Here is a 27858-nt window from a genome sequence, read left to right as displayed (position 1 = left end):
GGGGAAGGGGAAGTGGAAGGGGAAGGGGAAGGGGAGGTGGTAGTGGAAGGAGAAGTGGAAGGGGAAGGGGAGGTGGAAGTGGAGGTGGTAGTGGAAGGGGAAGTGGAAGGGGAAGGGGAAGTGGAAATGGTAGTGGAAGGGGAAGGGGAAGGGGAAGTGGAGGTGGTAGTGGAAGGAGAAGTGGAAGGGGGGGAGTGGTAGTGGAAGGGGAAGGGGAAGTGGAGGTGGTAGTGGAAGGAGAAGTGGAAGGGGAGGGGAGGTGGTAGTGGAAGGGGAAGGGGAAGTGGAGGTGGAAGGGGAAGTGGAGGTGGTAGTGGAAGGGGAAGGGGAAGTGGAGGTGGTAGTGGAAGGAGAAGTGGAAGGGGAAGGGGAGGTGGTAGTGGAAGGGGAAGGGGAAGTGGAGGTGGTAGTGGAAGGAGAAGTGGAAGGGGAAGGGGAGGTGGTAGTGGAAGGGGAAGGGGAGGTGGTAGTGGAAGGAGAAGTGGAAGGGGAAGGGGAGGGGTGGTAGTGGAAGGGGAAGGGGAAGTGGAGGTGGTAGTGGAAGGAGAAGTGGAAGGGGAAGTGGAGGTGGTAGTGGAAGGGGAAGGGGAAGTGGAGGTGGTAGTGGAAGGAGAAGTGGAAGGGAGAAGGGGAAGTGGAGGTGGTAGTGGAAGGGGGGGAAGGGGAAGTGGTAGTGGAAGGGGAAGGGGAAGGGGAAGTGGAGGTGGTAGTGGAAGGAGAAGTGGAAGGGAGAAGGGGAAGTGGAGGTGGTAGTGGAAGGGGAAGGGGAAGTGGAGGTGGTAGTGGAAGGAGAAGTGGAAGGGGAAGGGGAGGTGGTAGTGGAAGGGGAAGGGGAAGTGGAGGTGGTAGTGGAAGGGGAAGTGGAAGGGGAAGTGGAGGTGGTAGTGGAAGGAGAAGTGGAAGGGGAAGGGGAGGTGGTAGTGGAAGGGGAAGGGGAAGGGGAAGTGGAGGTGGTAGTGGAAGGAGAAGGGGAAGGGGAAGGGGAAGGGGAGGTGGTAGTGGAAGGGGAAGGGGAAGGGGAGGTGGTAGTGGAAGGGGAAGGGGAAGGGGAAGTGGAGGTGGTAGTGGAAGGAGAAGTGGAAGGGAGAAGGGGAAGTGGAGGTGGTAGTGGAAGGGGAAGGGGAAGGGGGGGAAGGGGAAGTGGTAGTGGAAGGGGAAGGGGAAGGGGAAGGGGAAGGGGAGGTGGTAGTGGAAGGGGAAGGGGAGGTGGTAGTGGAAGGGGAAGGGGAGGTGGTAGTGGAAGGGGAAGGGGAGGTGGTAGTGGAAGGAGAAGTGGAAGGGAGAAGGGGAAGTGGAGGTGGTAGTGGAAGGGGAAGGGGAAGGGGAAGGGGAAGTGGAGGTGGTAGTGGAAGGGGGGGAAGGGGAAGGGGAGGTGGTAGTGGAAGGGGAAGGGGAAGGGGAAGTGGAAGTGGAGGTGGTAGTGGAAGGGGAAGGGGAAGTGGAGGTGGTAGTGGAAGGGGAAGGGGAAGAACGTAAGGAACTTGTCTGCATTAGAGACCATCATTGGCTAAAGAAAATTGTAATAAATAAAAAAGTATACCAGTTTCATTTCAGGACCAACGAATTGACAGCTGTGCCATAAAGATTGCAAAATAGTTGGGAAGAGATTTTGGATGTACTGATTCCATGGCACATGGTTTATGAATTCACAAAACAACGCTGGACTCAAAACGGTTTATCTTTAATTCTATGAGAATAAAAAGGTTCGGAACTTTAGTGAAACAGCAACGTTGAAAAATATATGGAAAATAGAAACTGGATGGTGTTCAGAGATAGATGGGAGGGGTTGAGTGGAGCTGAAGGAGTGGATGGTGTTCAGAGATAGATGGGAGGGGTTGAGTGGAGCTGAAGGAGTGGATGGTGTTCAGAGATAGATGGGAGGGGTTGAGTGGAGCTGAAGGATGGGACTGGATGGTGTTCAGAGATAGATGGGAGGGGTTGAGTGGAGCTGAAGGACTGGATGGTGTTCAGAGATAGATGGGAGGGGTTGAGTGGAGCTGAAGGATGGGACTGGATGGTGTTCAGAGATAGATGGGAGGGGTTGAGTGGAGCTGAAGGACTGGATGGTGTTCAGAGATAGATGGGAGGGGTTGAGTGGAGCTGAAGGATGGGACTGGATGGTGGTCAGAGATAGATGGGAGGGGTTGAGTGGAGCTGAAGGACTGGATGGTGTTCAGAGATAGATGGGAGGGTTGAGTGGAGCTGAAGGATTGGACTGGATGGTGGTCAGAGATAGATGGGAGGGGTTGAGGGGAGCTGAAGGGTCGGACTGGATGGTGGTCAGAGATAGATGGGAGGGGTTAAGGGGAGCTGAAGGGTCGGACTGGATGGTGGTCAGAGATAGATGGAAGGGGTTAAGGGGATCTGAAGGGTCGGACTGGATGGTGGTCAGAGATAGATGGGAGGGGTTGAGCTGAAGGATGTGATTAAAAACAAACAATAGATAACTAATGTAAAATATACTGTGTCCGTAACATGTATATAGTATGTATAAACTGGAAGTAGAAGCCTAAGTGTTGTTGTCCATTAGTTTACTGCAATTAGAGAAGGGATGGTAGGGTTAGGGAAAATAATAAAGAAAAATATATGTAAAAAAAAATATATATATATTTAGCTCCCCATACTCTAAATCACCAGGGTCCACTGTCTCCCCCCTAGACCTCCCACATACTAACTCCATTAATATCCCCACATCGATCGCTGTGTTTGTCCGCGTGTGTGTTTTTGTGTGTGTGTGTTTGTGTGCATGTGAGGAGATTAGTGTATTTTTTTCAGCAGAGAGCTAGCCCGGGGAGATGCAGCAGAGAGCTAGCCCGGGGAGATGCAGCAGAGAGCTAGCCCGGGGAGATGCAGCAGAGAGCTAGCCCGGGGAGATGCAGCAGAGAGCTAGCCCGGGGAGATGCAGCAGAGAGCTAGCCCGGGGAGATGCAGCAGAGAGCTAGCCCGGGGAGATGCAGCAGAGAGCTAGCCCGGGGAGATGCAGCAGAGAGCTAGCCCGGGGAGATGCAGCAGAGAGCTAGCCCAGGGAGATGCAGCAGAGAGCTAGCCCAGGGAGATGCAGCAGAGAGCTAGCCCGGGGAGATGCAGCAGAGAGCTAGCCCGGGGAGATGCAGCAGAGAGCTAGCCCGGGGAGATGCAGCAGAGAGCTAGCCGTGGAGATTTTCTCTTAGCATAAACAGTCTTTCTTTGTTCCCTTCTTCATACATCCATCCTTTCCATTGCTGATTTACTATGGTGTGAGATAGAGGGAGAGGGTGGAGAGAGAGATGGAGATAGAGAGTAAAGAGAGAGAGATTTGGTGAGAAAGAGAATGAGAGAGTGTGAGAAACTAGTGTGAATGCTTGAGACTAGAGGACAGGCCTCTGGTGGAACTGATGGGAAACTAGTGTGAATGTTTCAGTGTAGAGGACAGGCCTGTTATATGTCCTATATTTCTATGGTTCCTGTTCTTAATTTTAGATTTTGCATTTTTTACTTGAAGTTTTGTACACCACCCTCAAACAGCTAAAAATACAATATTTTTGGTAATTGAAAATATATTTCACAGCGTTTTAGATGTTTCAATGATTATCTACATTCTCTATGCTTTGTTTTGTCACATAAACAGAAATATGAGGTTAACTATTTGTATTTTAGCAAACATGAAATGGCGGAGCGATTTCTGCATAGGGTACCTTGAAATCTTGACTCATTGTTGTCAGATACACTACTTCGATGCTAGATACAAGAAGTATTCTGAATGGTCTTGAGCGGTCCTTTAAACCCCTAAACTTTAACCTCTAACCCCTGACCTCTGACATCTTATCTCCAGAAGAACGAGCGAAGAAGTTACGCAGTACGATCAGACGGAGCACGGAGACGGGCATCGCTGTGGAGATGAGAAACCGAGTCACGCGACAGGGTAGCAAGGAGTCCACCGACGATAGCACCAACTCCAACAGCTCAGACGGAACGTACGTTACTAATACTGTAATGATATCACCATCCATCTATCATTATATCACCATCCATCCATCATTATATCACCATCCATCTATCATTATATCACCATCCATCCATCATTATATCACCATCCATCTATCATTATATTACCATCCATCCATCATTATATCACCATCCATCCATCATTATATCACCATCCATTTATCATTATATTTCCATCCATCCATCTATCATTATATTACCATCCATCCATCATTATATTACCATCCATCTATCATTATATTTTCATCCATCTATCATTATATTACCATCCATCTATCATTATATCACCATCCATCTATCATTATATTACCATCCATCTATCATTATATTACCATCCATCTATCATTATATTACCATCCATCCATCTATCATTATATTACCATCCATCTATCATTATATTTCCATCCATCCATCTATCATTATATTACCATCCATCCATCATTATATTACCATCCATCTATCATTATATTTTCATCCATCTATCATTATATTTTCATCCATCTATCATTATATTACCATCCATCTATCATTATATCACCATCCATCTATCATTATATTACCATCCATCTATCATTATATTACCATCCATTACCATCCATCCATCATTATATTACCATCCATCTATCATTATATTACCATCCATCTATCATTATATTACCATCCATCTATCATTATATCACCATCCATCTATCATTATATTACCATCCATCTATCATTATATTTCCATCCATCCTTCCATCATTATGTTTCCATCCATCTGTCATTATATTACCATCCATCTATCATTATATTTCCATCCATCTATCATTATATTACCATCCATCTATCATTATATTTCCATCCATCCTTCCATCATTATGTTTCCATCCATCTGTCATTATATTACCATCCATCTGTCCATCCAGCACCAACTCTGACAGCTTTGACAGAATGTACGTTATAAATACTACCTTAGTTCTAGACAATACTAAATAATACTACATATGCCATGTTTCCACCCACGGCAGCATCAACTCCAACAACGCAGACATAACTTATGTTACTCATATATTACTAGTTCTGTAACTGTTGTACGGGAGCGTTGTTCTGCCTGTTCTCAACGGCCCAGCTCTCCACCACTGGACCTGTGGTTCAGCCCATGTTGTAGCCCTCACTGTCTCCTGCTACATGTCATTAATGAAACCACCATCTAACCATCACTCGTTCATTCTCTCCCTCCTCTAGGTTTATCTTCCCCCCTACTCGTATGGGTCCAGAGAGCCAGTTTAGTGACTTCCTGGATGGACTAGGCCCCGCCCAGATCGTAGGCCGACAGACACTAGCCACTCCCTCCATGGGTAAATCAGATCATTGGAGTCTCTGTCTGAAAACAGCTTCTGTGATGTGATAGTATAATATATGCAATTATGGCTTTACTCTAGCTTTACTTTAGCTTTACTCTAACCTTACTCTAGCTTTCGGAAAGTATTCAGACCCCTTGACTTTTCCCACATTTTCATTCATTTCATTCTAAAAAAAAAATTCCCTCATCAATCTACTCACAATACACCAAAATGACAAAGCAAAAACAGTTTTTTTGTTATTTTTGCTAATTTATTATAAATAAAAAAACTGATATCATATTTACATAAGTATTCAGACACTTTGCTCAGTACTTTGTTGAAGCATCTTTGGCAACGATTACAGCTTCTAGTCTTCTTGGGTATGACGCTACAAGCTTGGCACACCTGTATTTGGGGAGTTTCTCCCATTCTTCTCTGCAGATCCTCTAAAGCTCTGTCAGGTTGGATGGGGATCGTCGCTACACAGCTATTTTCAGGTCTCTCCAGAGATGTTCGATCGGGTTCAAGTCCAGGCTTTGGCTGGGCCACAAGGACATTCAGAGACTTGTCCTGCGTTGTCTTGGCTGTGTGCTTCGGGTCGTTGTCCTGTTGGAGGTGAAATTTCACCCCAGTCTGAGGTGCTGAGTGCTCTGGAGCAGGTTTTCATCAAGGATCTCTCTGTACTTTGCTCCATTCATCTTTCCCACCATCCGTTCATCTTTCCCAGTACCTTCCGCTGAAAAACATCCCCACAGCATGATGCTGCCACCACCAGGCTTCACCGTAGGGATGGTGCCAGGTTTCCTCCAGACTTGACTCTTGGCATTCAGGCCATAGAGTACAATCTTTGTTTCATCAGACCAGAGAATCTTGTTTCTCATGGACTGAGAGTCCTTTAGGTGCCTTTTGGCAAACTCCAAGCCGGCTGTCATGTGACTTTTATTAAAGAGTGGTTTCCGTCTGGCCACTCTACCACAAAGTCCTGATTGGTGGACAACCATCTGCAGAGATGGTTGTCATTCTGGAAGGTTCTCACAGAGGACCTCCATCACCACAGAGGAACTCTCCCTGACCTACGCCCTTCTTCCCCATTTGCTCAGTTTGGCCGAGCGGTCAGCTCTAGAAAGAGTCTTGGTGGTTCCAAACTTCTTCCATTTACGAATGATGGAGACCCCTGTGTTCTTGGGAACCTTCAATGCTGCAGAAATGTTTTGTTACCCTTCCCCAGATCCAAATCATGTCCAAACAATTGTTTTTACCACAGGGGGACTCCAGTCAAGTTGTAGAAACATCTCAATTTCGAAACTCGTTGTGTTAGCAGTTGATGTTACTCTTCAATAACACAGACCCCAAAGCAAATCAGGGGGGGGGGGTAGATATATTCTAAGAGGATAAATCATAGATCTTATACTGAGAGGTAGATGTTTATTCTCCCCTGTCCTCAGTGATTCTCTCCACAGAACAAAGGGAGAGCATGTAGTTTTATAACCCAACCCTAGCATGTGGTTGACCATTTTGAATTCCTTGCAATAAAACTGGGCCAATGGCCAAATAACAAGTATCCTGTTTCAGGCTCAATGCCTAAACACATTCCGTCCATGTCTCTGACCCATCGATCGTTAATTCCCTCTCGACCTCTCGTCCTCTGCTTCGTGTATTATTTTAAAATATTCGTACAATAGCGAAGGGTTTTGAATACTTACGAAATAAGGTGTTTCTGTGTAAATAAATAAATAAATAAATAAATGTTTTTTTGTGTTGTCATTATGGGGTATTGTGTTCACTAATTCAATAAATGTTATCCATTTTAGAATAAGGCTGTAACGTAACAAAATGTGGAACAAGTCAAGGGCTCTGAAAACTTTCCCGAATGCACTGTCTAGCTCCTCCCCCTTCAGTGTTTGCTGATCTAAATATACCAGATGGTGTTTGAATAGGAGGAGGGCTCTACATTAGATGCCAGATGGTGTATGAACAGAATAGAAGGATGGCTCTACATTAGATGCCAGATGGTGTATGAATAGAATAGAAGGATGGCTCTACATTAGATGCCAGATGGTGTATGAATAGAATAGAAGGATGGCTCTACATTAGATGCCAGATGGTGTATGAATAGAATAGAAGGAGGGCTCTACATTAGATGCCAGATGGTGTATGAATAGAATAGAAGGATGGCTCTACATTAGATACCAGATGGTGTATGAATAGGGGGATGACTCTACATTAGATACCAGATGGTGTATGAATAGGGGGATGACTCTACATTAGATACCAGATGGTGTATGAATAGGGGGATGACTCTACATTAGATACCAGATGGTGTATGAATAGGGGGATGACTCTACATTAGATACCAGATGGTGTATGAATAGGGGGATGACTCTACATTAGATACCAGATGGTGTATGAATAGGGGGATGACTCTACATTAGATACCAGATGGTGTATGAATAGAATAGAAGGATGGCTCTACATTAGATACCAGATGGTGTATGAATAGGGGGATGACTCTACATTAGATACCAGATGGTGTATGAATAGGGGGATGACTCTACATTAGATACCAGATGGTGTATGAATAGGGGGATGACTCTACATTAGATACCAGATGGTGTATGAATAGGGGGATGACTCTACATTAGATACCAGATGGTGTATGAATAGGGGGATGACTCTACATTAGATACCAGATGGTGTATGAATAGGGGGATGACTCTACATTAGATACCAGATGGTGTATGAATAGGGGGATGACTCCGCATATCCTTCCGATGTGTTTTTTTCTTTCTTTTATGAGTTAAAAATAAATTATGAGAATTCTATGCCACAATCACTTGGTAAATCATTGTGAGGACAGTGGAACAGACGTTATAACAGACTGGAAGCGTTCTGTCTCTCCCTGCTGATCAACACTGGTACTGCAAGTTGAAACAACAGTGATCAGATATAATAATAATAATAATAATATATGTAATAGGGGCAGAATGTGACCTGATCTGACCTGGAAAAGGGTCTCAGTTCTGGGCTATAACTAGGCCCAGAGCTTCTCCTGGCCAAGTTACATGTCAAATCCTCTGCCCCTAAACGTGAAGAGTGTGTGTAGCAAGTGTGTTTAACAAGTGTGTGTTTTCCTCCTGTAGGTGACGTCCATGTGGGTATGGTGGACAGAGGAGGCCAGCTAGAGGTGGAGATCAACCAGGCCAGAGGACTGACCCCTAAACCAGGGTCAAAGAACATCCCAGGTACAATACATAACTACAGAACTGTATTGTTCATCCCAGGTACAATACAAACCTACCAAACTGTATTGTTCATCCCAGGTACAATACAAACCTACCCAACTTTATTGTTCATCCCAGGTACAATACAAACCTACCCAACTTTATTGTTTGTCCCAGGTACAAAACAAACCTACCCAACTTTATTGTTTGTCCCAGGTACAATACAAACCTACCCAACTTTATTGTTCTTCCCAGGTACAATACAAACCTACCCAACTTTATTGTTCATCCCAGATACAATACAAACCTACCCAACTTTATTGTTTGTCCCAGGTACAATACAAACCTACCCAACTTTATTGTTCATCCCAGGTACAATACAAACCTACCCAACTTTATTGTTCATCCCAGGTACAATACAAACCTACCCAACTTTATTGTTCATCCCAGGTACAATACAAACCTACCCAACTTTATTGTTCATCCCAGGTACAATACAAACCTACCCAACTTTATTGTTCATCCCAGGTACAATACAAACCTACCCAACTTTATTGTTCATCCCAGGTACAATACAAACCTACCCAACTTTATTGTTCATCCCAGGTACAATACAAACCTACCCAACTTTATTGTTCATCCCAGATACAATACAAACCTACCCAACTTTATTGTTCATCCCAGGTACAATACAAACCTACCCAACTTTATTGTTCATCCCAGGTACAATACAAACCTATGTACCTTTGTTGTTCATTTATTCATCCCAGGTCAAATCAAATTAAATGCTGTTAATCACATACGCATATTTAGCACGTGTTATTGAGAGTGTATTGAAATGCTTGTGTTCCTAGCTCCAACAGTGCAGTAGTATCTAACAATACACAACAATACACACAAATCTAGAAGTCAAAGAATGCAATTAAGAAATATATAAATATTAGATTGAAAAATGTCAGAGTGGCATTGACTAAAATACAGTAGAATAGAATACAGTATGTAAACATTATTAAGGTGACTAGTTAGTAAATACAGTATAATAGAATACAGTATATACATATGAGATGAGTAAAGCATAGACTAAAATACAGTAGAATAGAATACAGTATATACATATGAGATGAGTAAAGCATAGACTAAAATACAGTAGAATAGAATACAGTATATATATATGAGATGAGTACAGCAGTATGTAAACATTATTAAGGTGACTAATTAGTAAATACAGTAGAATAGAATACAGTATTAACATATGAGATGAGTACAGCAGTATGCAAACATTATTAAGGTGACTAGTTAGTAAATACAGTAGAATAGAATACAGTATTTACATATGAGATGAGTACAGCAGTATGTAAACATTATTAAGGTGACTAGTTAGTAAATACAGTAGAATAGAATACAGTATTTACATATGAGATGAGTACAGCAGTATGTAAACATTATTAAGGTGACTAGTTAGTAAATACAGTAGAATAGAATACAGTATATACATATGAGATGAGTAAAGCAGTATGTAAACATTATTAAGGTGACTAGTGTTCCATTATTAAAGTGACCAGTGATTCCAAGTCTGTATATAGGGCAGCAGCCTCTAAGGTGCAGGGTTGCGTAACTGGGTGGAAGCCGGCTAGTGATGGCAACTTAATAGTCTGACGGCCTTGAGATAGAAGTTGTTTTTCAGTTTCTCGGTCCCAGCTTTGATGCACCTGTACTGACCTCTCCTTTTGGATGATAGCGGGGTGAACAGGCCGTTATGTCCTTGATGATTTTTTTGGCCTTCCTGTGACATTGGGTGCTGTAGGTGTTCATGCCCTCGGACGAACCATCAAACAGGCAAAGCGTCAATACAGAACTAAGATTGAATCCTATTATACAGGCTCTGACGCTCGTCGGCTGTGGCAATGCTTGCAAACTATTACGGACTACAAAGAAAAACCTAGCCGTGAGCTGCCCAGTGACGCAAGCCTACCAGATGGGCTAAATGCATTTTATGCTCGCTTCTAGGCAAAAAACACTGAAGCATGCATGAGAGAACCAGCTGTTCTGGACGGCTGTGTGATTGCGCTTTCCGTAGCCAATGTGAGCAAGACCTTTAAACAGGTCAATATTCACAAGGCCGTGGGGCCAGACGGATTACCAGGACGTGTACTCAGAGCATGCACGGACCAACTGGCAAGTGTCTTCACTAACAATTTCAACTTCTCCCTGTCCAAGTCTGTAATACCTAACACCATCATATCTAGACCCACTCCAATTCGCATACCACCCCAACTGATTCACAGATGATGCAATCTCAATCGCACACCTATGTGAGAATTCTATTCATTTACTACAGCTCCGCGTTCAACACCATAGTGCCCACAAAGCTCAATACTAAGCTAAAGACCCTGGGACTAAACACCTCCCTCTGCAACTGGATCCTGAACTTCCTGATGCGCCGACCCCAGGTGGTAAGGGTAAGCAACAACACATCTGCCACTCTGATCCTGAACACGGGGGCCCCTCAGGGGTGCTTGCTTAGTCCCCTCCTGTACTCCTTGTTCACCCACGACTGCGTGGCCAGGCACGACTCCAACACCATAATTAAGTTTGCCGATGACACATCGGCAGTAGGCTTGATCACCGACAACAACGAGACCGCCCTTGTAGGGAGGAGGTCAGAGACTTGGCAGTGTTGTGCCAGGACAACAACCTCTCCGTCAATGTGAGCGAGACAAAGGAGATGATCGTGGAATACAGGAAAAGGAGGGCCGAACACGCCCCCATTCACATCGACGGGGCTGTAGTGTAGCGGGTCGAGAGTTTTAAGTTCCTTGGTGTCCACATCACCAACAAACTATCATTGTCCAAACACACCAAGACAGTCGTGAAAAAGGCACTGGAATGCCGTTTCCCCCTCAGGAGACTAAAAAGATTTGGCATGGGTCCCGATCCTCAAAGTTCTACAGCCGCACCATCGACAGTATCCTGCTTCACCGCCTGGTACGGCAACTGCTCGGCATCCGACCGTAAGGAGCTACAGAAGGTAGTGCATACAGCCCAGTACATCACTGGGGCCAAGCTTCCTGCCATCCAGGACATATATACTAGGCGGTGTCAGAGGAAGGCCCAAGAAATTGTCAAAGACTCCAGTGACCCAAGTCGATACAAGCTACAAGCGGTACCAGAGCACCGAGTCTAGAAGGCTCCTTCACTTCTTTGGGACTGGGAGGCAGTATTGAGTAGCTTGGATAAAATGGTGCCCAGAGTAAACTGCCTGCTACTCAGTCCTAAAAGCTATAATATGCATATAATAAGTACATTTGGTTAGAAGACACTCTGAAGTTTCCAAAACTGTTTGAATGATGTCTGTGAGTTTAACAGAACTCGTATGGCAGGCAAAAACCTTAGAAAGAATCCAACCAGGAAGTGGGAAATCTGAGGTTTGTAGTTTTTCAAGTCGTTGCCTATCCAATATACAGTGTCTATGGGGTCATATTGCACTTCCTAAGGCTTCCACTAGATGTCAACAGTCTTTAGAACATTGCTTGATGCTTCTACTGTGAAGGAGGGGGGAATGGGCGCTGAATGAGTCAGAGGTCTGCCAGAGTGGCATGAGCTGATCACGCGCTCTCACGTGAGAGCGACCTGTGTTCCATCACATTTCTACAGACAAAGGATTTCTCTGGTTGAAACATTGTTGAAGATTTATGTTCATAAGGATTGATTCTATACTTCATTTGACATGTTTCTACGAACTGTAATATGACTTTTTGTCTGAACTTTCGCCCGCACCTCGTGAGTTTGGATTGTGAACTAAACGCGAGAACAAAAAGGAGGTATTTGGACATAAATGATGGACTTTATTGAACAAATCAAACATTTTTTTGTGGAACTGAGATTCCTGGGAGTGCATTCTGATGAAGAGCATCAAAGGTAAGTGAATATTTATAATGCTATTTCTGACTTCTGTTGACTCCACAACATGGCGGATATCTGTATGGCTTGATTTGTTGTCTGAGTGCTGTACTCAGATTATTGCATGGTTTGCTTTTTCGGTAAAGCTTATTTGAAATCTGACACAGCGGTTGCATTAAGGAGAAGTGGATCTAAAATTCCATGCATAACACTTGTATCTTTTATCAGTGTTTATGATGAGTATTTCTGTAAATTGATGTGGCTCTCTGCAAAATCACCGGATGTTTTGGAACTACTGAACATAACGCACCAATGTAACCTGAGATTTTTGGATACAAATATGAACATTACCGAACAAAACATCCATGTATACATTAAGTCCTATGAGTGTCATCTGATGAAGATCATTAAAGGTTAGTAATTAATTGTATCTCTATTTCTGATTTTTGTGACTCCTCACTTTGGCTGGAAAAATGGCTGTGTTTTTCTGTGACTAGGTACTGACCTAACATAATCGTTTGGTTTGCTTTCGTCGTAAAGCATTTTTGAAATTGGACACTGTGGCTGGATTTACAACAAGTTTATCTTTAAAATGGTGTGAAATACTTGTATGTTTGAGGAGATTTTATTATGGGCTTTCTGTTGTTTTGAATTTGGCGCCCTGCACTTTCACTCAGAATTTAAATAACTGTATTATTCATTTCCTGCAGCAACCTATGTAAAGGTGTATGTGTTGGAGAATGGGGCATGTCTGGCTAAGAAGAAGACCAGAGTGGTGAAGAAGACTCTAGACCCCTCCTACCAACAGGCCCTGCTGTTTGAAGAGAGTCCTCAGGCCAAAGTCCTACAGGTAAATACCTAGCTATATCTAGAAATCTTGAAGTGGTAGAAATAGGATTTGTGGTTCCAGAACCCTATATGTTCGTCTTTGTGGTCCCAGAACCCTATATGTTCATCTTTGTGGTTCCAGAACCCTATATGTTCATCTTTGTGGTCCCAGAACCCTATATGTTCATCTTTGTGGTTCCAGAACCCTATATGTTCATCTTTGTGGTCCCAGAACCCTATATGTTCATCTTTGTGGTTCCAGAACCCTATATGTTCATCTTTGTGGTTCCAGAACCCTATATGTTCATCTTTGTGGTTCCAGAACCCTATATGTTCATCTTTGTGGTTCCAGAACCCTATATGTTCATCTTTGTGGTCCCAGAACCCTATATGTTTGTCTTTGTGGTTCCAGAACCCTATATGTTCGTCTTTGTGGTCCCAGAACCCTATATGTTCATCTTTGTGGTCCCAGAACCCTATATGTTAATCTTTGTGGTTCCAGAACCCTATATGTTCATCTTTGTGGTCCCAGAACCCTATATGTTTGTCTTTGTGGTTCCAGAACCCTATATGTTCATCTTTGTGGTTCCAGAATCCTATATGTTCGTCTTTGTGGTTCCAGAACCATATATATGTTCGTCTTTGTGGTTCCAGAACCCCATATGTTCGTCTTTGTGGTTCCAGAACCCTATATGTTCGTCTTGCATGGCCGGATAGTGAAAATACATGTTTTCTTCTCCACCAAATTTCGTATTTCTTGACTTCATTTCCCGCCCCTCTTCTCTCTCTCCTCCCCTCTCTCACTCTCTCTCTCTCCTCCCCCTCTCTCTCTCTCTCTCTCCCTACCTCTCTCATCCTCCCTCCCCTTCTCTCTCACTCTCTCTCTCCCCACCTCCCTCCCCTCCCTCCCCTCCTCTCTCACTCTCTCTCCCCACCTCCCTCCCCTCCCTCCCCTCTCTCTCTCTCTCTCTCTCTCTCTCTCTCTCTCTCTCTCTCTCTCTCTCTCTCTCTCTCTCTCTCTCTCTCTCTCTCTCTCTCTCTCTCTCTCTCTCCCCACCTCTATCTCCCTCCCCCCTCCCTCCCTCTCTCTCTCTCTCTCTCTCTCTCTCTCTCTCTCTCTCTCTCTCTCTCTCTCTCTCTCTCTCTCTCCCCACCTCTCTCATCCTACCTCCCCCTCTCTCCCTCTCTCTCTCTCTCTCTCTCTCTCTCTCTCTCTCTCTCTCTCTCTCTCTCTCTCTCTCTCTCTCTCTCTCTCTCCCCACCTCTATCTATCCCCCCTCTCTCTCTCTCTCTCTCTCTCTCTCTCTCTCTCTCTCTCTCCTCTCTCTCTCTCCCCACCTCTATCTCCCCCTCTCTCTCTCTCTCTGCCCCCCCTCTCTCTCTCTCTCTCTCTCTCCCCCCTCTCTCTCTCCCAGGTGATTGTGTGGGGTGACTATGGGAGGATGGACCACAAGTGTTTCATGGGCATGGCTCAGATCATGCTGGATGAGTTGGACCTTGGTGCCACGGTGAGCGGATGGTACAAGCTGTTCCCCACCTCGTCTCTGGCTGACCCCAGCATCGGACCCCTCACACGGCAACTGTCCCAGTCCTCACTGGAGAGCTGTGCCACCAGCCCCTCTTGTACCTAGACAGAGAGAACTATATACTCACACTCACACTCACACTCACACACAGACACACACACACACACACACACACACACACACACACTCCAACACGCTGATCCTCAGATCCATCCCCATAACTACGTCAGATAACATGATTTACCAGAACATAGCATTATAGTAGCGTTACTTACTGCCCAATATCCCTGTCCCCTGTCCCCTGCCCCCTATCCCCTGTCCCCTGCCCCATCTCAGAGTCCCTGCCTCCTGCCCCATCTCAGAATCCCTGCCTCCTGCCCCATCTCAGAATCCCTGCCTCCTCCCCCATCTCAGAATCCCTGCCTCCTGCCCCATCTCAGAATCCCTGCCTCCTGCCCCATCTCAGAATCCCTGCCTCCTGCCCCATCTCAGAATCCCTGTCTCCTGCCCCATCTCAGAATCCCTGCCTCCTGCCCCCTATCCCCTGTCCCCTGCCCCATCTCAGAATCCCTGCCTCCTGCCCCATCTCAGAATCCCTGCCTCCTGCCCCATCTCAGAATCCCTGGGTCGTTGAGTGATTGCCCCGTTCCACATTCCACGATCCCAGAATTCCAAGCTTGCATCCCAAATGGAACCCTATTCCCTATATAGTGCACTACTTTAGACCAGGGCCCTATAGAACCCTATTCCCAATATACCATTGACCAGATCCTGGCAAAAGTGGTTCACTATTAAGGCAATAGGGAGCCATTTTGGGACCCAGGTCAAGGCACTACTTCTCATCCCAGGGTCAGGTCATTCCTGAAAACAGTTTTTAAACTCTATGCCAAACTAAGAAGAAAAACAACTTTATTTTTCAAAACCAAAGCAATTTTTATTGTTACTATCAGTCGTGCTAGTTATACAGTATATACGTCTGGATATGTAGCAGAGTCTATGACTTAGATATAATGCAAAAAATATTCTATATTTTAAACACACACTAACACACACACACACACTCACACTCACACTCACACTCACACTCACACTCACACACTCACACTCACACTCACACACTCACACACACACACACACACACACACACTCACACTCACACTCACACTCACACTCACACTCACACTCACACACTCACACTCACACTCACACTCTCACACACACACACACACACACACACACACACACACACACACACACACACACACACACACACACACACACACACACACACACACACACACACACACACACACACACACACACACACACACACACACACACACACACACACACACACAAGCTGTGGAGGAGAGAGACGGGTCACATTGAAGAAAAATCAACAGGCTTTTTGGATGTTCACATAATCACTATTATGTGAGGTAGCAGCTCAAATCTTATCGTTTCCACAAACCAGAGTTAATAAGTATATAGATATTAGATAGTATAGATAATAATATATAGATATGTGTGTTCACGTGTGTATCGGTTGCATCCTACACGTTTGCTTGCAACTCTTATTGAGACATTTTAAAGTGCTATTTTTAGCTTGCCCTTTAAGATTCTAATCAGATATAATAATAATATATGCCATTTAGCAGACGCTTTTATCCAAAGCGACTTACAGTCATGTGTGCATACATTCTACGTATGGGTGGTCCCGGGGATCGAACCCACTACCCTGGCGTTACAAGCGCCATGCTCTACCAACTGAGCTACAGAAGGAAGATATATAGATGGTAATTTATTTATTTAGCTAATCAGACACTGTCTAAATAACATGAAGATCGTAACACTCTACAATGAGTTTAGGGAGATGGAGGGGCATCGTTTCCACGGAGGACAAAGTCCCAACCTACCAGCATCCCTCGTCAACAAGCTGCATTGTGGGACACAAGAGGACCAACTGACAAAACTGAACCCTCACAGGAATGGACCTCAAATTTTCCTCAAGACAGTTCAACACAAAGGCTTCTGGGTAGTCTGGGCTGTAGTCGTCGTTCATTGTAGACCCTGTCTTCTGCCCCACTGTACAGACCAGAACCTTTTGGATCAACTTCCACTTGATTTCCTGTCCGAAGTTTTTGTCTACACTTCCTGATTTTGACCAAAAGTAGGAGGTGGGAAACATTGGTGAGAAAGAAGTCTGTGATGGGATCTCCCACCCTAGACAGACACACACACACACACACACACACACACACACACACACACACACACACACACACACACACACACACACACACACACACACAGAACACACACACACAGAACACACACACACACACACGGATGCCCCCCAGACACATAGGACTAAGTCTTATGATTGGGTACTGATGGCCACCTGTGTGAACTTTACCCTTTAACTCCTGAGGTTGTGTGGTGAGGTCACTGCTCTCTCTCAGCAATGTAAACTCCAGCAGCACAGATATACTGTATCCTCAATTACCTTCAACAACCAGTAGATGGCGTCTGATTCGTTCCTTTACAACCAGTAGATGGCGTCTGATTAGTTCCTTTACAACCAGTAGATGGCGTCTGATTCGTTCCTTTACAACCAGTAGATGGCGTCTGATTCGTTCCTTTACAACCAGTAGATGGCGTCTGATTCGTTCCTTTACAACCAGTAGATGGCGTCTGATTCGTTCCTTTACAACCAGTAGATGGCGTCTGATTCGTTCCTGTACAACCAGTAGATGGCGTCTGATTCGTTCCTTTACAACCAGTAGATGGCGTCTGATTCGTTCCTGTACAACCAGTAGATGGCGTCTGATTCGTTCCTGTACAACCAGTAGATGGCGTCTGATTCGTTCCTTTACAACCAGTAGGTGACGTCTGATTCGTTCCTGTACAACCAGTAGGTGACGTCTGATTCGTTCCTGTACAACCAGTAGATGGCGTCTGATTCGTTCCTGTACAACCAGTAGGTGACGTCTGATTCGTTCCTGTACAACCAGTAGGTGACGTCTGATTCGTTCCTGTACAACCAGTAGGTGACGTCTGATTCGTTCCTGTACGTGCTCAAACTCAAAAACATATTGTCATCTTGTTTACTGATATTGTATCTTGGACATTTCTCCTGATCACCAGTGTTGCAAATCATCGTGGCTCTAATCTGGACACGTTGGTCAGGTCTCTTAGATGACTTCTTAAATCGCTCTAATCTGTTAGGGACTGATTCCGATTAATGAATTCATATTTTTCCTACGCATGCACTTCTTAGTATTTGGCATTTACACGAACCTTATTCAGTCACTAACCTTATTCAGTCACGTGACTCGTACTGCAGGTGTGGCTAACTTGTGCGGCTCTGAATACATTTCATTAAACCGCTGAAAACTCTCCAGTGTGCTGGCCAACAGATTTTCTCGCTGAGTTTTCATTCAACAGGGTTTTCGGTACATTTATCTTAAAGCCATCCCTTTAAAATACTCTGTACCTTTCAGTTCAAATGTTGTCGATAGACTCATTAGGATATATTGAGAGATCGGGTATCTGGATATTAGGGATCAATGACAGGGGAGTAATCTAAATATATGCATAAATAAATAAATATAATATAATATAAATATATGCATATTCTTCTCCGTTTCAGCACCAATTGGTAGATTTAAAAATCCTCTGCTCTTGTAGATTATCTACTTATTTAGGAAAGTAGTTCCGAATCATAAAGGACTTTAAGCACCTAATAATGAAAACGGTGGTTTGATTCATTCTGAAAAATGCCACATTCAGTTCTTTAACCCGTGGTAATGTTGACAGATCAGTGTACACAGTTCTTTAACCCGTGGTAATGTTGACAGATCAGTGTACACAGTTCTTTAACCCGTGGTAATGTTGACAGATCAGTGTACACAGTTCTTTAACCCGTGGTAATGTTGACAGATCAGTGTACACAGTTCTTTAACCCGTGGTAATGTTGACAGATCAGTGTACACAGTTCTTTAACCCGTGGTAATGTTGACAGATCAGTGTACACAGTTCTTTAACCCGTGGTAATGTTGACAGATCAGTGTACACAGTTCTTTAACCCGTGGTAATGTTGACAGATCAGTGTACACAGAATTATAATAGGGATAATGGTGTACAATAGTAGGCTATACCCTCGTCTATTACCTGCACTGACCATGTCAAGTATTGCGCCATGCGTCAAGTTCAACCTGTTACGGCTCGGTCTGCGCTTCGCTCCATAACCATGTAATTATCCTACATGTCTGTTTTGTATTATCACCTGTCACTAATGATCCTCAGCAACAACCACACGGCCGTGGCGACGTTTACAGAGGAGGCAAAGTAAGGTGAACTAAACAATGGAATTACATGGAATGATAATGTAGGCTGAACCATCTGAAGGGAACTAGCAGTACATTGGGCTCCCGAGTGGTGCAGCAGTTTAAGACACTGCATCTCAGTGCTAGAGGCGTCACTACAGACCCTGGTTCAGCGGTCTAAGACACTGCATCTCAGTCATAGAGGCGTCACTACAGACCCTGGTTCAGCGGTCTAAGACACTGCATCTCAGTGCTAGAGGAGTCACTACAGACCCTGGTTCAGAGGTCTAAGACATCTCAGTGCTAGAGGCGTCACTACAGACCCTGGTTCAGAGGTCTAAGGCATCTCAGTGCATCACTACAGACCCTGGTTCAGAGGTCTAAGACATCTCAGTGATAGAGGCGTCACTACAGACCCTGGTTCAGAGGTCTAAGACATCTCAGTGATAGAGGCGTCACTACAGACCCTGGTTCAGCGGTCTAAGACACTGCATCTCAGTGCTAGAGGCGTCACTACAGACCCTGGTTCAGTGGTCTAAGACACTGCATCTCAGTGCTAGAGGCGTCACTACAGACCCTGGTTCAGAGATCTAAGACACTGCATCTCAGTGCTAGAGGCGTCACTACAGACCCTGGTTCAGCGGTCTAAGACACTGCATCTCAGTGCTAGAGGCGTCACTACAGACCCTGGTTCAGCGGTCTAAGACATCTCAGTGCTAGAGGCGTCACTACAGACCCTGGTTCAGGCTCACTGACAGTCCATATTGACGACTAATGTTTAACATGATAGAAATAGGAAACAGAGAAAGTCGGGGTAGCCTATAATTAAGACAAGGTGCCCATCGCTGCAAGTTAAAAGGCTGTACAATTTTAACTCTTCATAACGGCACAGCATTTCATCAACGTCACCGTGGGAAAGTTGATACGTTTTGTTGGTATGCTTCAGTTTGCTGCCAAATAACTTCTTTCCATATTTGTTTCTAGCAATTATATGGTAAACTAGATCTAAAACAAGTGTCGTTTATATTTACAATCCCCTTATCCATTTACCCAGCTCTTATCAAAAACTCTCATCAAATTGTAAAAATTGTATAAAGGTGGTGGAATTATGAGGGGAATTTAAGTCAAGGTCAGAATACAGGGTATCGGTAGCTTCATTTATCGGTACCCTCATTTATTCCATCTCAACCCCAAAACGAATATGAGGTGAATTAACATGCGATTCACATGCGATTCTCATGCAATTAGCATGCGATTAACATACGATTCACATGCGATTAACATGCGATTCACATACGATTCACATGCGATTAACATGCGATTCACATACGATTAACATGCGATTCACATGTGATTAACATGCGATTCACATGCGATTAACATGCGATTAACATACGATTCACATGCGAATCTCATTTTTTTAAAGTTCAAGATTAGAATGTGCATCGAGAGAAAAGTTAATAAAAAGGGAATTACATTCCATTCTATTTACGTTAATTTACTTAAACTCGGGTTGGAATCGGGCCCCCTTGTTGAGTATGGTTACATGCACACAATTAGTGTGAAAACTCCGATTTAATATCATAGTTTGATTTTAAATGTTTACATGATTTGCAAGAAGAATGTTTGCCCTAATCATGTTTACATGGACTCAAATGAAATCAACTTTTGATAAATGCAACAACAACAACAACAACAACAACAACAACAACAACAACAACATAAATAAATAAATAAATTCATAATAAACATCCTACCACAGAGACCTTGTTATTTTAGGGAAGCATATTTGATTCTGAGTTTGGAAATATAAAATCTGAATGTGAAAACCATTTCTAAAATGAATACTTTTTTTGGTGAGTTTTTCCAAACTCCCTTCACTTGTATTTAACGAGGCAAGTCAGTTAATTAAGAACAAATTCTTATTTTCAATGACGTCCTACCGGGGAACAGTGGGTTAACTGTCTTTGTTCAGGGCCCGGGGAACAGTGGGTTAACTGTCTTTGTTCAGGGCCCGGGGAACAGTGGGTTAACTGTCTTTGTTCAGGGCCCGGGGAACAGTGGGTTAACTGTCTTTGTTCAGGGCCCGGGGAACAGTGGGTTAACTGTCTTTGTTCAGGGCCCGGGGAACAGTGGGTTAACTATCTTGTTCCAGGGCAGAATGACAGATTTTTTTCCTTGTCAGCTGGATCTTGCAACCTTATCAGTCCAACTCTCTAACCTCTAGGCTACCTGCCGCCCCACTTGCGCATTAAGAGGGTGGCTTGCGCAGATACAATGCTATTTAAATGTCCTAATAATTTGAAAGATTGTGCCGGAAAAACCAGGTGTTTTAATCGCCGTATTCTTACTTTGATTTTAATCTTAGACCTGATTGAAGGCCTACTGCCATAATCAGTTTAACTACTAGTGTGCATGTAAACACGTACTCAGTGTTTCTGTGTTGCTGTTAGTTAGTTGCACTGACCAAACTTTCCTTACAACAAATATTTCTACAAAAATGTTGTTAATAATCATTGCATTGAATGATACATGTGTGTTTCTTGTAGATACTGACTCATTAGAACCTGCTGTGGAGAGACACAGACATAAAGGACATTCCGGAATACTTTACACTCTGTTCTAGAATAGAATTTGACATTTTTAGCCAATCTCTTATCCCGCAGTTTTGTCAATACTTTACTCTAAAAAATAACAATTGGATTTTTTTTTTTTGTGTTCGTTGGTATATTTAGTCAGGGATATGAAATAATTTCCTTTAATGTTTGCAGCACAGAGAGAACTGCTATATGCTCATGTTTATGAAGTCATTTTAAATGTACTTTTTTTTATCTATTTTTGTGGGCAGTTGGCATGAAGTATATAAAAAAGACTGCTTTAGTTTTTTTCTGTAGTTGCACATGTTTTCTTTAACAAAATGTGCGACTGAATGCTGATAGAAACAACAATATGTTTGTTGGAAAGAAGAAAAAGAATACAAAGAATTGATTTAAGCTGAACTTTAATTATTTCAATATAACTGAGAACCAGAAGTACCCTGTTGACAGCTGGATCATTAGTCCTATTAAGCTATTGAAAAGATAACTAGGTATTGACATTTTGTGATTGACATGTTTTGGGAATATGTATGAGGTTGCATGTGTCCCAATCGACCGTATATATTGAGTAGCTAGTGGCTACTCTAGCTACTAATAACTACTCTAACATGCTAGTGTTAACCAACATAACTTGAGAATTTGAAGTTTGAAAAGAGGATGAGAGTGAATGCCTGAATGTGAATGTGTACCCGAAAAGTAAAGGAACTTTTTCCCACAAGTATTCAATAGGTTTTCCAAATATATACCAAAAGGGAACAGAACATTGTTGACATATTGACTTTCTCCAAAAGTATAGTAGTGGGGTGATTTTTGTATTTTTTAACTTGAACTATGTGATGTTTGTTAATAAAGCAAAGGGCAGACAGAATCGTCAAAGGTCATAGGTCAGCTACTGAAGAATGTTTAGTTATTTGTTATTAGGGCCACTTGTAAATTGTACTTCACTTGAGCTGTGGCACAATTTCCTGATATTATGAAATCTTGCAGACATGTATTATAATGCTGGTTCACTTTACAGTCCACTATTTACCTTGTATGTTCTTGAGTTTACATGGTCAAATTTAGGGTTTCTTTGGTTCCTGTAACACCAATGTTTTAAATTATTTGAAGTAAGTATCAAGCAGAAAAAGGGGGCTTAAACAGGACTGTAAATTAAAGCACCAGGACTGTAAAGTAAAACACCAGGACTGTAAAGTAAAGCACCAGGACTGTAAAGTAAAACAACAGGACTGTAAAGTAAAACACCAGGACTGTAAAGTAAACAACAGGACTGTAAATTAAAGCACCAGGACTGTAAAGTAAAGCACCAGGACTGTAAAGTAATATAATAATAATAATATATGCCATTTAGCAGACGCTTTTATCCAAAGCGACTTACAGTCATGTGTGCATACATTCTACGTATGGGTGGTCCCGGGGATCGAACCCACTACCCTGGCGTTACAAGCGCCATGCTCTACCAACTGAGCTACAGAAGGACTGTAAAGGAAAGCACAAGGACTGTAAAGTAAAACACCAGGACTGTAAATTAAAGCACCAGGACTGTAAAGTAAAACAACAGGACTGTAAATTAAAGCAACAGGACTGTAAAGTAAAACAACAGGACTGTAAAGTAAAACACCAGGACTGTAAAGTAAAACAACAGGACTGTAAAGTAAAACACCAGGACTGTAAATTAAAGCACCAGGACTGTAAAGTAAAACACCAGGACTGTAAATTAAAGCACCAGGACTGTAAAGTAAAACACCAGGACTGTAAATTAAAGCACCAGGACTGTAAAGTAAAACACCAGGACTGTAAATTAAAGCACCAGGACTGTAAAGTAAAACAACAGGACTGTAAAGTAAAACACCAGGACTGTAAATTAAAGCACCAGGACTGTAAAGTAAAACACCAGGACTGTAAATTAAAGCACCAGGACTGTAAAGTAAAACACCAGCACTGTAAATTAAAGCACCAGGACTGTAAAGTAAAACAGTACTGTAAAGGAAAGGAAAGAAACAGGAGAGTAAAGTAAACCAGTACTGTAAAGGAAAGGAAAGAAACAGGACAGTAAAGTAAAACAGTACTGTAAAGGAAAGGAAAGAAACAGGACAGTAAAGTAAAACAGTACTGTAAAGTAAAGAAACAGGACAGTAAAGTAAAGAAACAGGACAGTAAAGGAAAGCCACAGGACTGTAAAGTAAAACAGAACTGTAAAGGAAAGGAAAGCCACAGGACTGTAAAGTAAAACAGAACTGTAAAGGAAAGGAAAGCCACAGGACTGTAAAGGAAAGAAACAGGACAGTAAAGCAAAACAGTACTGCAAAGGAAAGCCACAGGATTGTAAAGTAAAACAGAACTGTAATGTAAAGAAACATTACTCTAAAGGAAAACCACAGGACTGTAAAGTAAAGCAACATAACTGTAAAGTAAAGAAACAGGACTGTAAAGTAAAGAAACAGGACAGTAAATTAAAACAGTACTGTAAAGTAAAGAAACATTACTCTAAAGGAAAACCACAGGACTGTAAAGTAAAGAAACAGGACAGTAAATTAAAACAGTACTGTAAAGTAAAGAAACATTACTCTAAAGGAAAACCACAGGACTGTAAAGTAAAGCAACATAACTGTAAAGTAAAGAAACAGGACAGTAAAGTAAAACAGTACTGTAAAGGAAAACCACAGGACTGTAAAGTAAAGCAACATAACTGTAAAGTAAAGAAACAGAACAGTAAAGTAAAACAGTACTGTAAAGTAAAGAAACAATACTCTAAAGGAAAGCCACATGACTGTAAAGTAAGGAAACAGGACTGTAAAGTAAAACAGTACTGTAAAGTAAAGAAACATTACTCTAAAGGAAAGCCACATGACTGTAAAGTAAAGAAACATTACTCTAAAGGAAAACCACAGGACTGTAAAGTAAAGAAACATTATTCTAAAGGAAAACCACAGGACTGTAAAGTAAAACAACATAACTGTAAAGTAAAGCAACATAACTGTAAAGTAAAACAACAGGATTGTAAAGGAAATCCACAGGACTGTAAAGTAAAGCAACAGGATTGTAAAGGAAATCTACTGGACTGTAAAGTAAAACAACAGGATTGTAAAGGAAATCCACAGGACTGTAAAGTAAAGCAACAGGATTGTAAAGGAAATCTAGTGGACTGTAAAGTAAAGCAACAGGATTGTAAAGGAAATCTACTGGACTGTAAAGTAAAACAACAGGATTGTAAAGGAAATCTGGTGGACTGGAAAGTAAAACAACAGGATTGTAAAGGAAATCTAGTGGACTGTAAAGTAAAGCAACAGGATTGTAAAGGAAATCTAGTGGACTATAAAGGAAAGTGTTACAGTATATGTATCAGGTAGAGTAGCTCTGCTGAAAGGGGGTGGGGGACGTCACGACAGTGGAGCTGGGTGACGTCACGACAGTGGAGATGGGTGACATCACGACAGTGGAGATGGGTGACGTCACGACAGTGGAGTCTGGGTGACGTCACGACAGTGGAGTCTGGGTGAGTCCTTGTCAGCAGGATGACCCTAGCACATCCCCAGATGGATTGATGGAGTAGGGTGAAGTTGCTCTTAGACACAGATCTTAGGTCATGTTTGCATTTTCCCCAGTAATGGTTAAGGTTAGGATTGAGAGCGGGGAAGTTGATCCTAGATCTGTAGCTAGGGGAAACTTCGCCCCGGAGCTGGATGGAAGGTTAAGAGTGTTGGTGCCTTATTAATTGAATGTCAGCACAGGGTTTGATGAGAGTGATTTAGTGAGAAGAAGTATGTGTTTGAGTGTGTGAGAGACAGAAGAGAGGCTGATGATCAGAAAGGGATCAAGTGGATGGAATAACATGTAGTTTGCTTGTACTATCGTGTACTATCGTGTACTATCTTGTACTATCGTGTACTATCTTGTACTATCATGTACTATCTTGTACTATCGTGTACTATCTTGTACTATCTTGTACTATCGTGTACTATCTTGTACTATCGTGTACTATCTTGTACTATCGTGTACTATCTTGCGTTGCTGGCATGTATGTTGATGCTCCTAAACAGGGAGTTGGAATGAATGGGGCATATTGACTATTTGCAGGTATGGCTTAGTCAGCTTTGAATAGTCTGTTTATGTTCTCCTGCGTCTCATTGGCCACAGCTTTAAGATACTAGACAGTGAAGTGGTGAATGTATCCTCACACACTGACGATGTCTCATGTCATCGTTGAATTACGAGCCGGTTTTATAGAAATAATTTCATTGTTTCGTTTTATTTATTTTTTTGCTTGAAATGTAACCCTGTCCACAAGCTTGCTCTCCTATAGAATCTCTTATGGAATCTCCTGTAGAATCTCCTGCAGAATCTCCTGTGGAATCTCCTGTAGATTCTCCAGGATAATGTCCTGTGGAATCTCCTGCAGAATCTCCCATAGAATCTCATGTGGAATCTCCTGTAGATTCTCCAGTAGAATCTCCCGTAGAATCTCATGTGGAATCTCCTGTAGATCCTCCAGTAGAATCTCCCGTAGAATCTCATGTGGAATCTCCTGTAGATTCTCCAGTAGAATCTCCTGTAGAATCGTCTAGAACTTTTCTCAGTGTTTTTGAGAGACTTTCTTCATGCAACTGGGTTATTATGTCTGAAACCAACTGCAAATTAATGATCTTTTAATGAGTATTATACTAAAATTGTATTTTATTTTTGTAACGAGGGGAGAAGAGTCATTTGAGAGGAGTGAGTTGTGGAGTCACGACTGCAAAGTGATAATAGGGAAATGTGTCTTTATATTCTCGTTCTAAATGAGGGCTTGTCCAGTTTACAGTGGCCTTATTTTCTTAAGGAGACATTGCTCTACTGTTGTAGCACTGGTACATGGTTGAAAGTTTGAACAAAACAAGTTTTTTGAAAAGTAATGAAATAAGTATCTCTCTGTATATGTAGTTTTCTGAATGTATTTCTACATCATTACACTGTATTGGGGTGTAGCTTGTTGTTGCTACTGTTTCATTGATGTCCTATCTCCAGGTGGACTGACCTGTATTGGTTCCTGTTATACTGTGTCTTTACCTTTTGGTTATTTACTTAAACAATAGGCTCTATGGTTGACCTTTTAATTGAGGCATGAATAAGACACATGATGTCATGAAATTGATTCATATATTCAATGTTGAATTGAGATAATATCGGATCCCCTAACAAATGTATTAATGAAGCTGAATTAAACAATATATTAATGAAGCTGAGTTAACGGATTTGATTAATTAAGCTGAATTTGAATTAACCAATTTATTAATGAAGCTGAATCAACCTATTTATTAATGAAGCTGATTTAATCAATTTTGTTAATTAAGCTGAATTAACCAATGTATTAATGAAGCCGAATCAACCAATTTATTAATGAAGCTGAATTAATCAATTTAGTTAATTAAGCTGAATTAACCAATTTATTAATGAAGCCGAATCAACCAATTTATTAATGAAGCTGAATCAACCAATTTATTAATTAAGCTGAATCAACCAATTTATTAATGAAGCCGAATTAAACTGATTTATTAATGAAGCTGAATGAATTGATTTATTAATGAAACTGAATTAACCAATTTATTTATGGAGCTTATAACTGTAATTTAATACACGTTTGTACTTTAGAAAAACCTTAAAATATTTTACCGCATGGGTTACTTTGAAGGATTTCTTGTATTTGCAATATGTTGATGATAATGACGATATAATCCATTTAGAAATATACTCGGCAATGTGTCACGGGAAATCTGTAAATTGCAAGAAATGTGAACAATTGTATCTTATGTAGCATGAATTTAGCCTTCCATCCTGCTGATACAGAGTTATTCTTCTGACAATACCAATGTATGTTCTTGTGTCAGAGTACTTATGCTATGTCAGTTAGGACATGACTAGTAGGGCCAGCCTTAAGTCCCCTAGATACAGTACCTCTGACTGGTTTCCACTACACCATATGGACAAACATCAGTACAGTTAGAACGGCAGGGAGAGTTCCCAGGAATGCTGTGCTCTCCTTTCACAAATCAGGGAAAAGCCCATAAATGTTGAAAATGTTAACGTAGGCACCACCATAGTGTTGAAGAAATAAACATTGGACTAGTAAACTATTTGGAGGGTACCGCTAGTCAGTGTGTCATTCAAACGTTGAT

General features: G+C 42.4%; 1 protein-coding gene across 1 annotated transcript in view; it reads left to right on the top strand.

Annotated features, from left to right (window-relative positions):
* Nucleotides 1-14961, top strand: part of LOC124042657 (regulating synaptic membrane exocytosis protein 3-like) — a 69665-nt gene extending 54704 nt beyond the window's left edge. Inside the window, exons 2-6 of the mRNA XM_046360737.1 lie at nucleotides 3812-3953; nucleotides 5209-5321; nucleotides 8447-8548; nucleotides 13138-13277; nucleotides 14671-14961. Of these exons, the coding sequence (XP_046216693.1) occupies nucleotides 3812-3953; nucleotides 5209-5321; nucleotides 8447-8548; nucleotides 13138-13277; nucleotides 14671-14886 (713 nt within the window). The 3' untranslated portion in view covers nucleotides 14887-14961. The remainder of the gene's footprint in view (nucleotides 1-3811; nucleotides 3954-5208; nucleotides 5322-8446; nucleotides 8549-13137; nucleotides 13278-14670) is intronic.
* The last annotated feature ends 12897 nt before the right edge of the window (nucleotides 14962-27858 follow it).

This window comes from Oncorhynchus gorbuscha, linkage group LG09, assembly GCF_021184085.1.
Source record: "Oncorhynchus gorbuscha isolate QuinsamMale2020 ecotype Even-year linkage group LG09, OgorEven_v1.0, whole genome shotgun sequence".
Classification (NCBI taxonomy): domain Eukaryota; kingdom Metazoa; phylum Chordata; class Actinopteri; order Salmoniformes; family Salmonidae; genus Oncorhynchus; species Oncorhynchus gorbuscha.
Note: the sequence above shows the minus strand (reverse complement) of the source record. Positions and strands in the feature narration are given on the sequence as shown.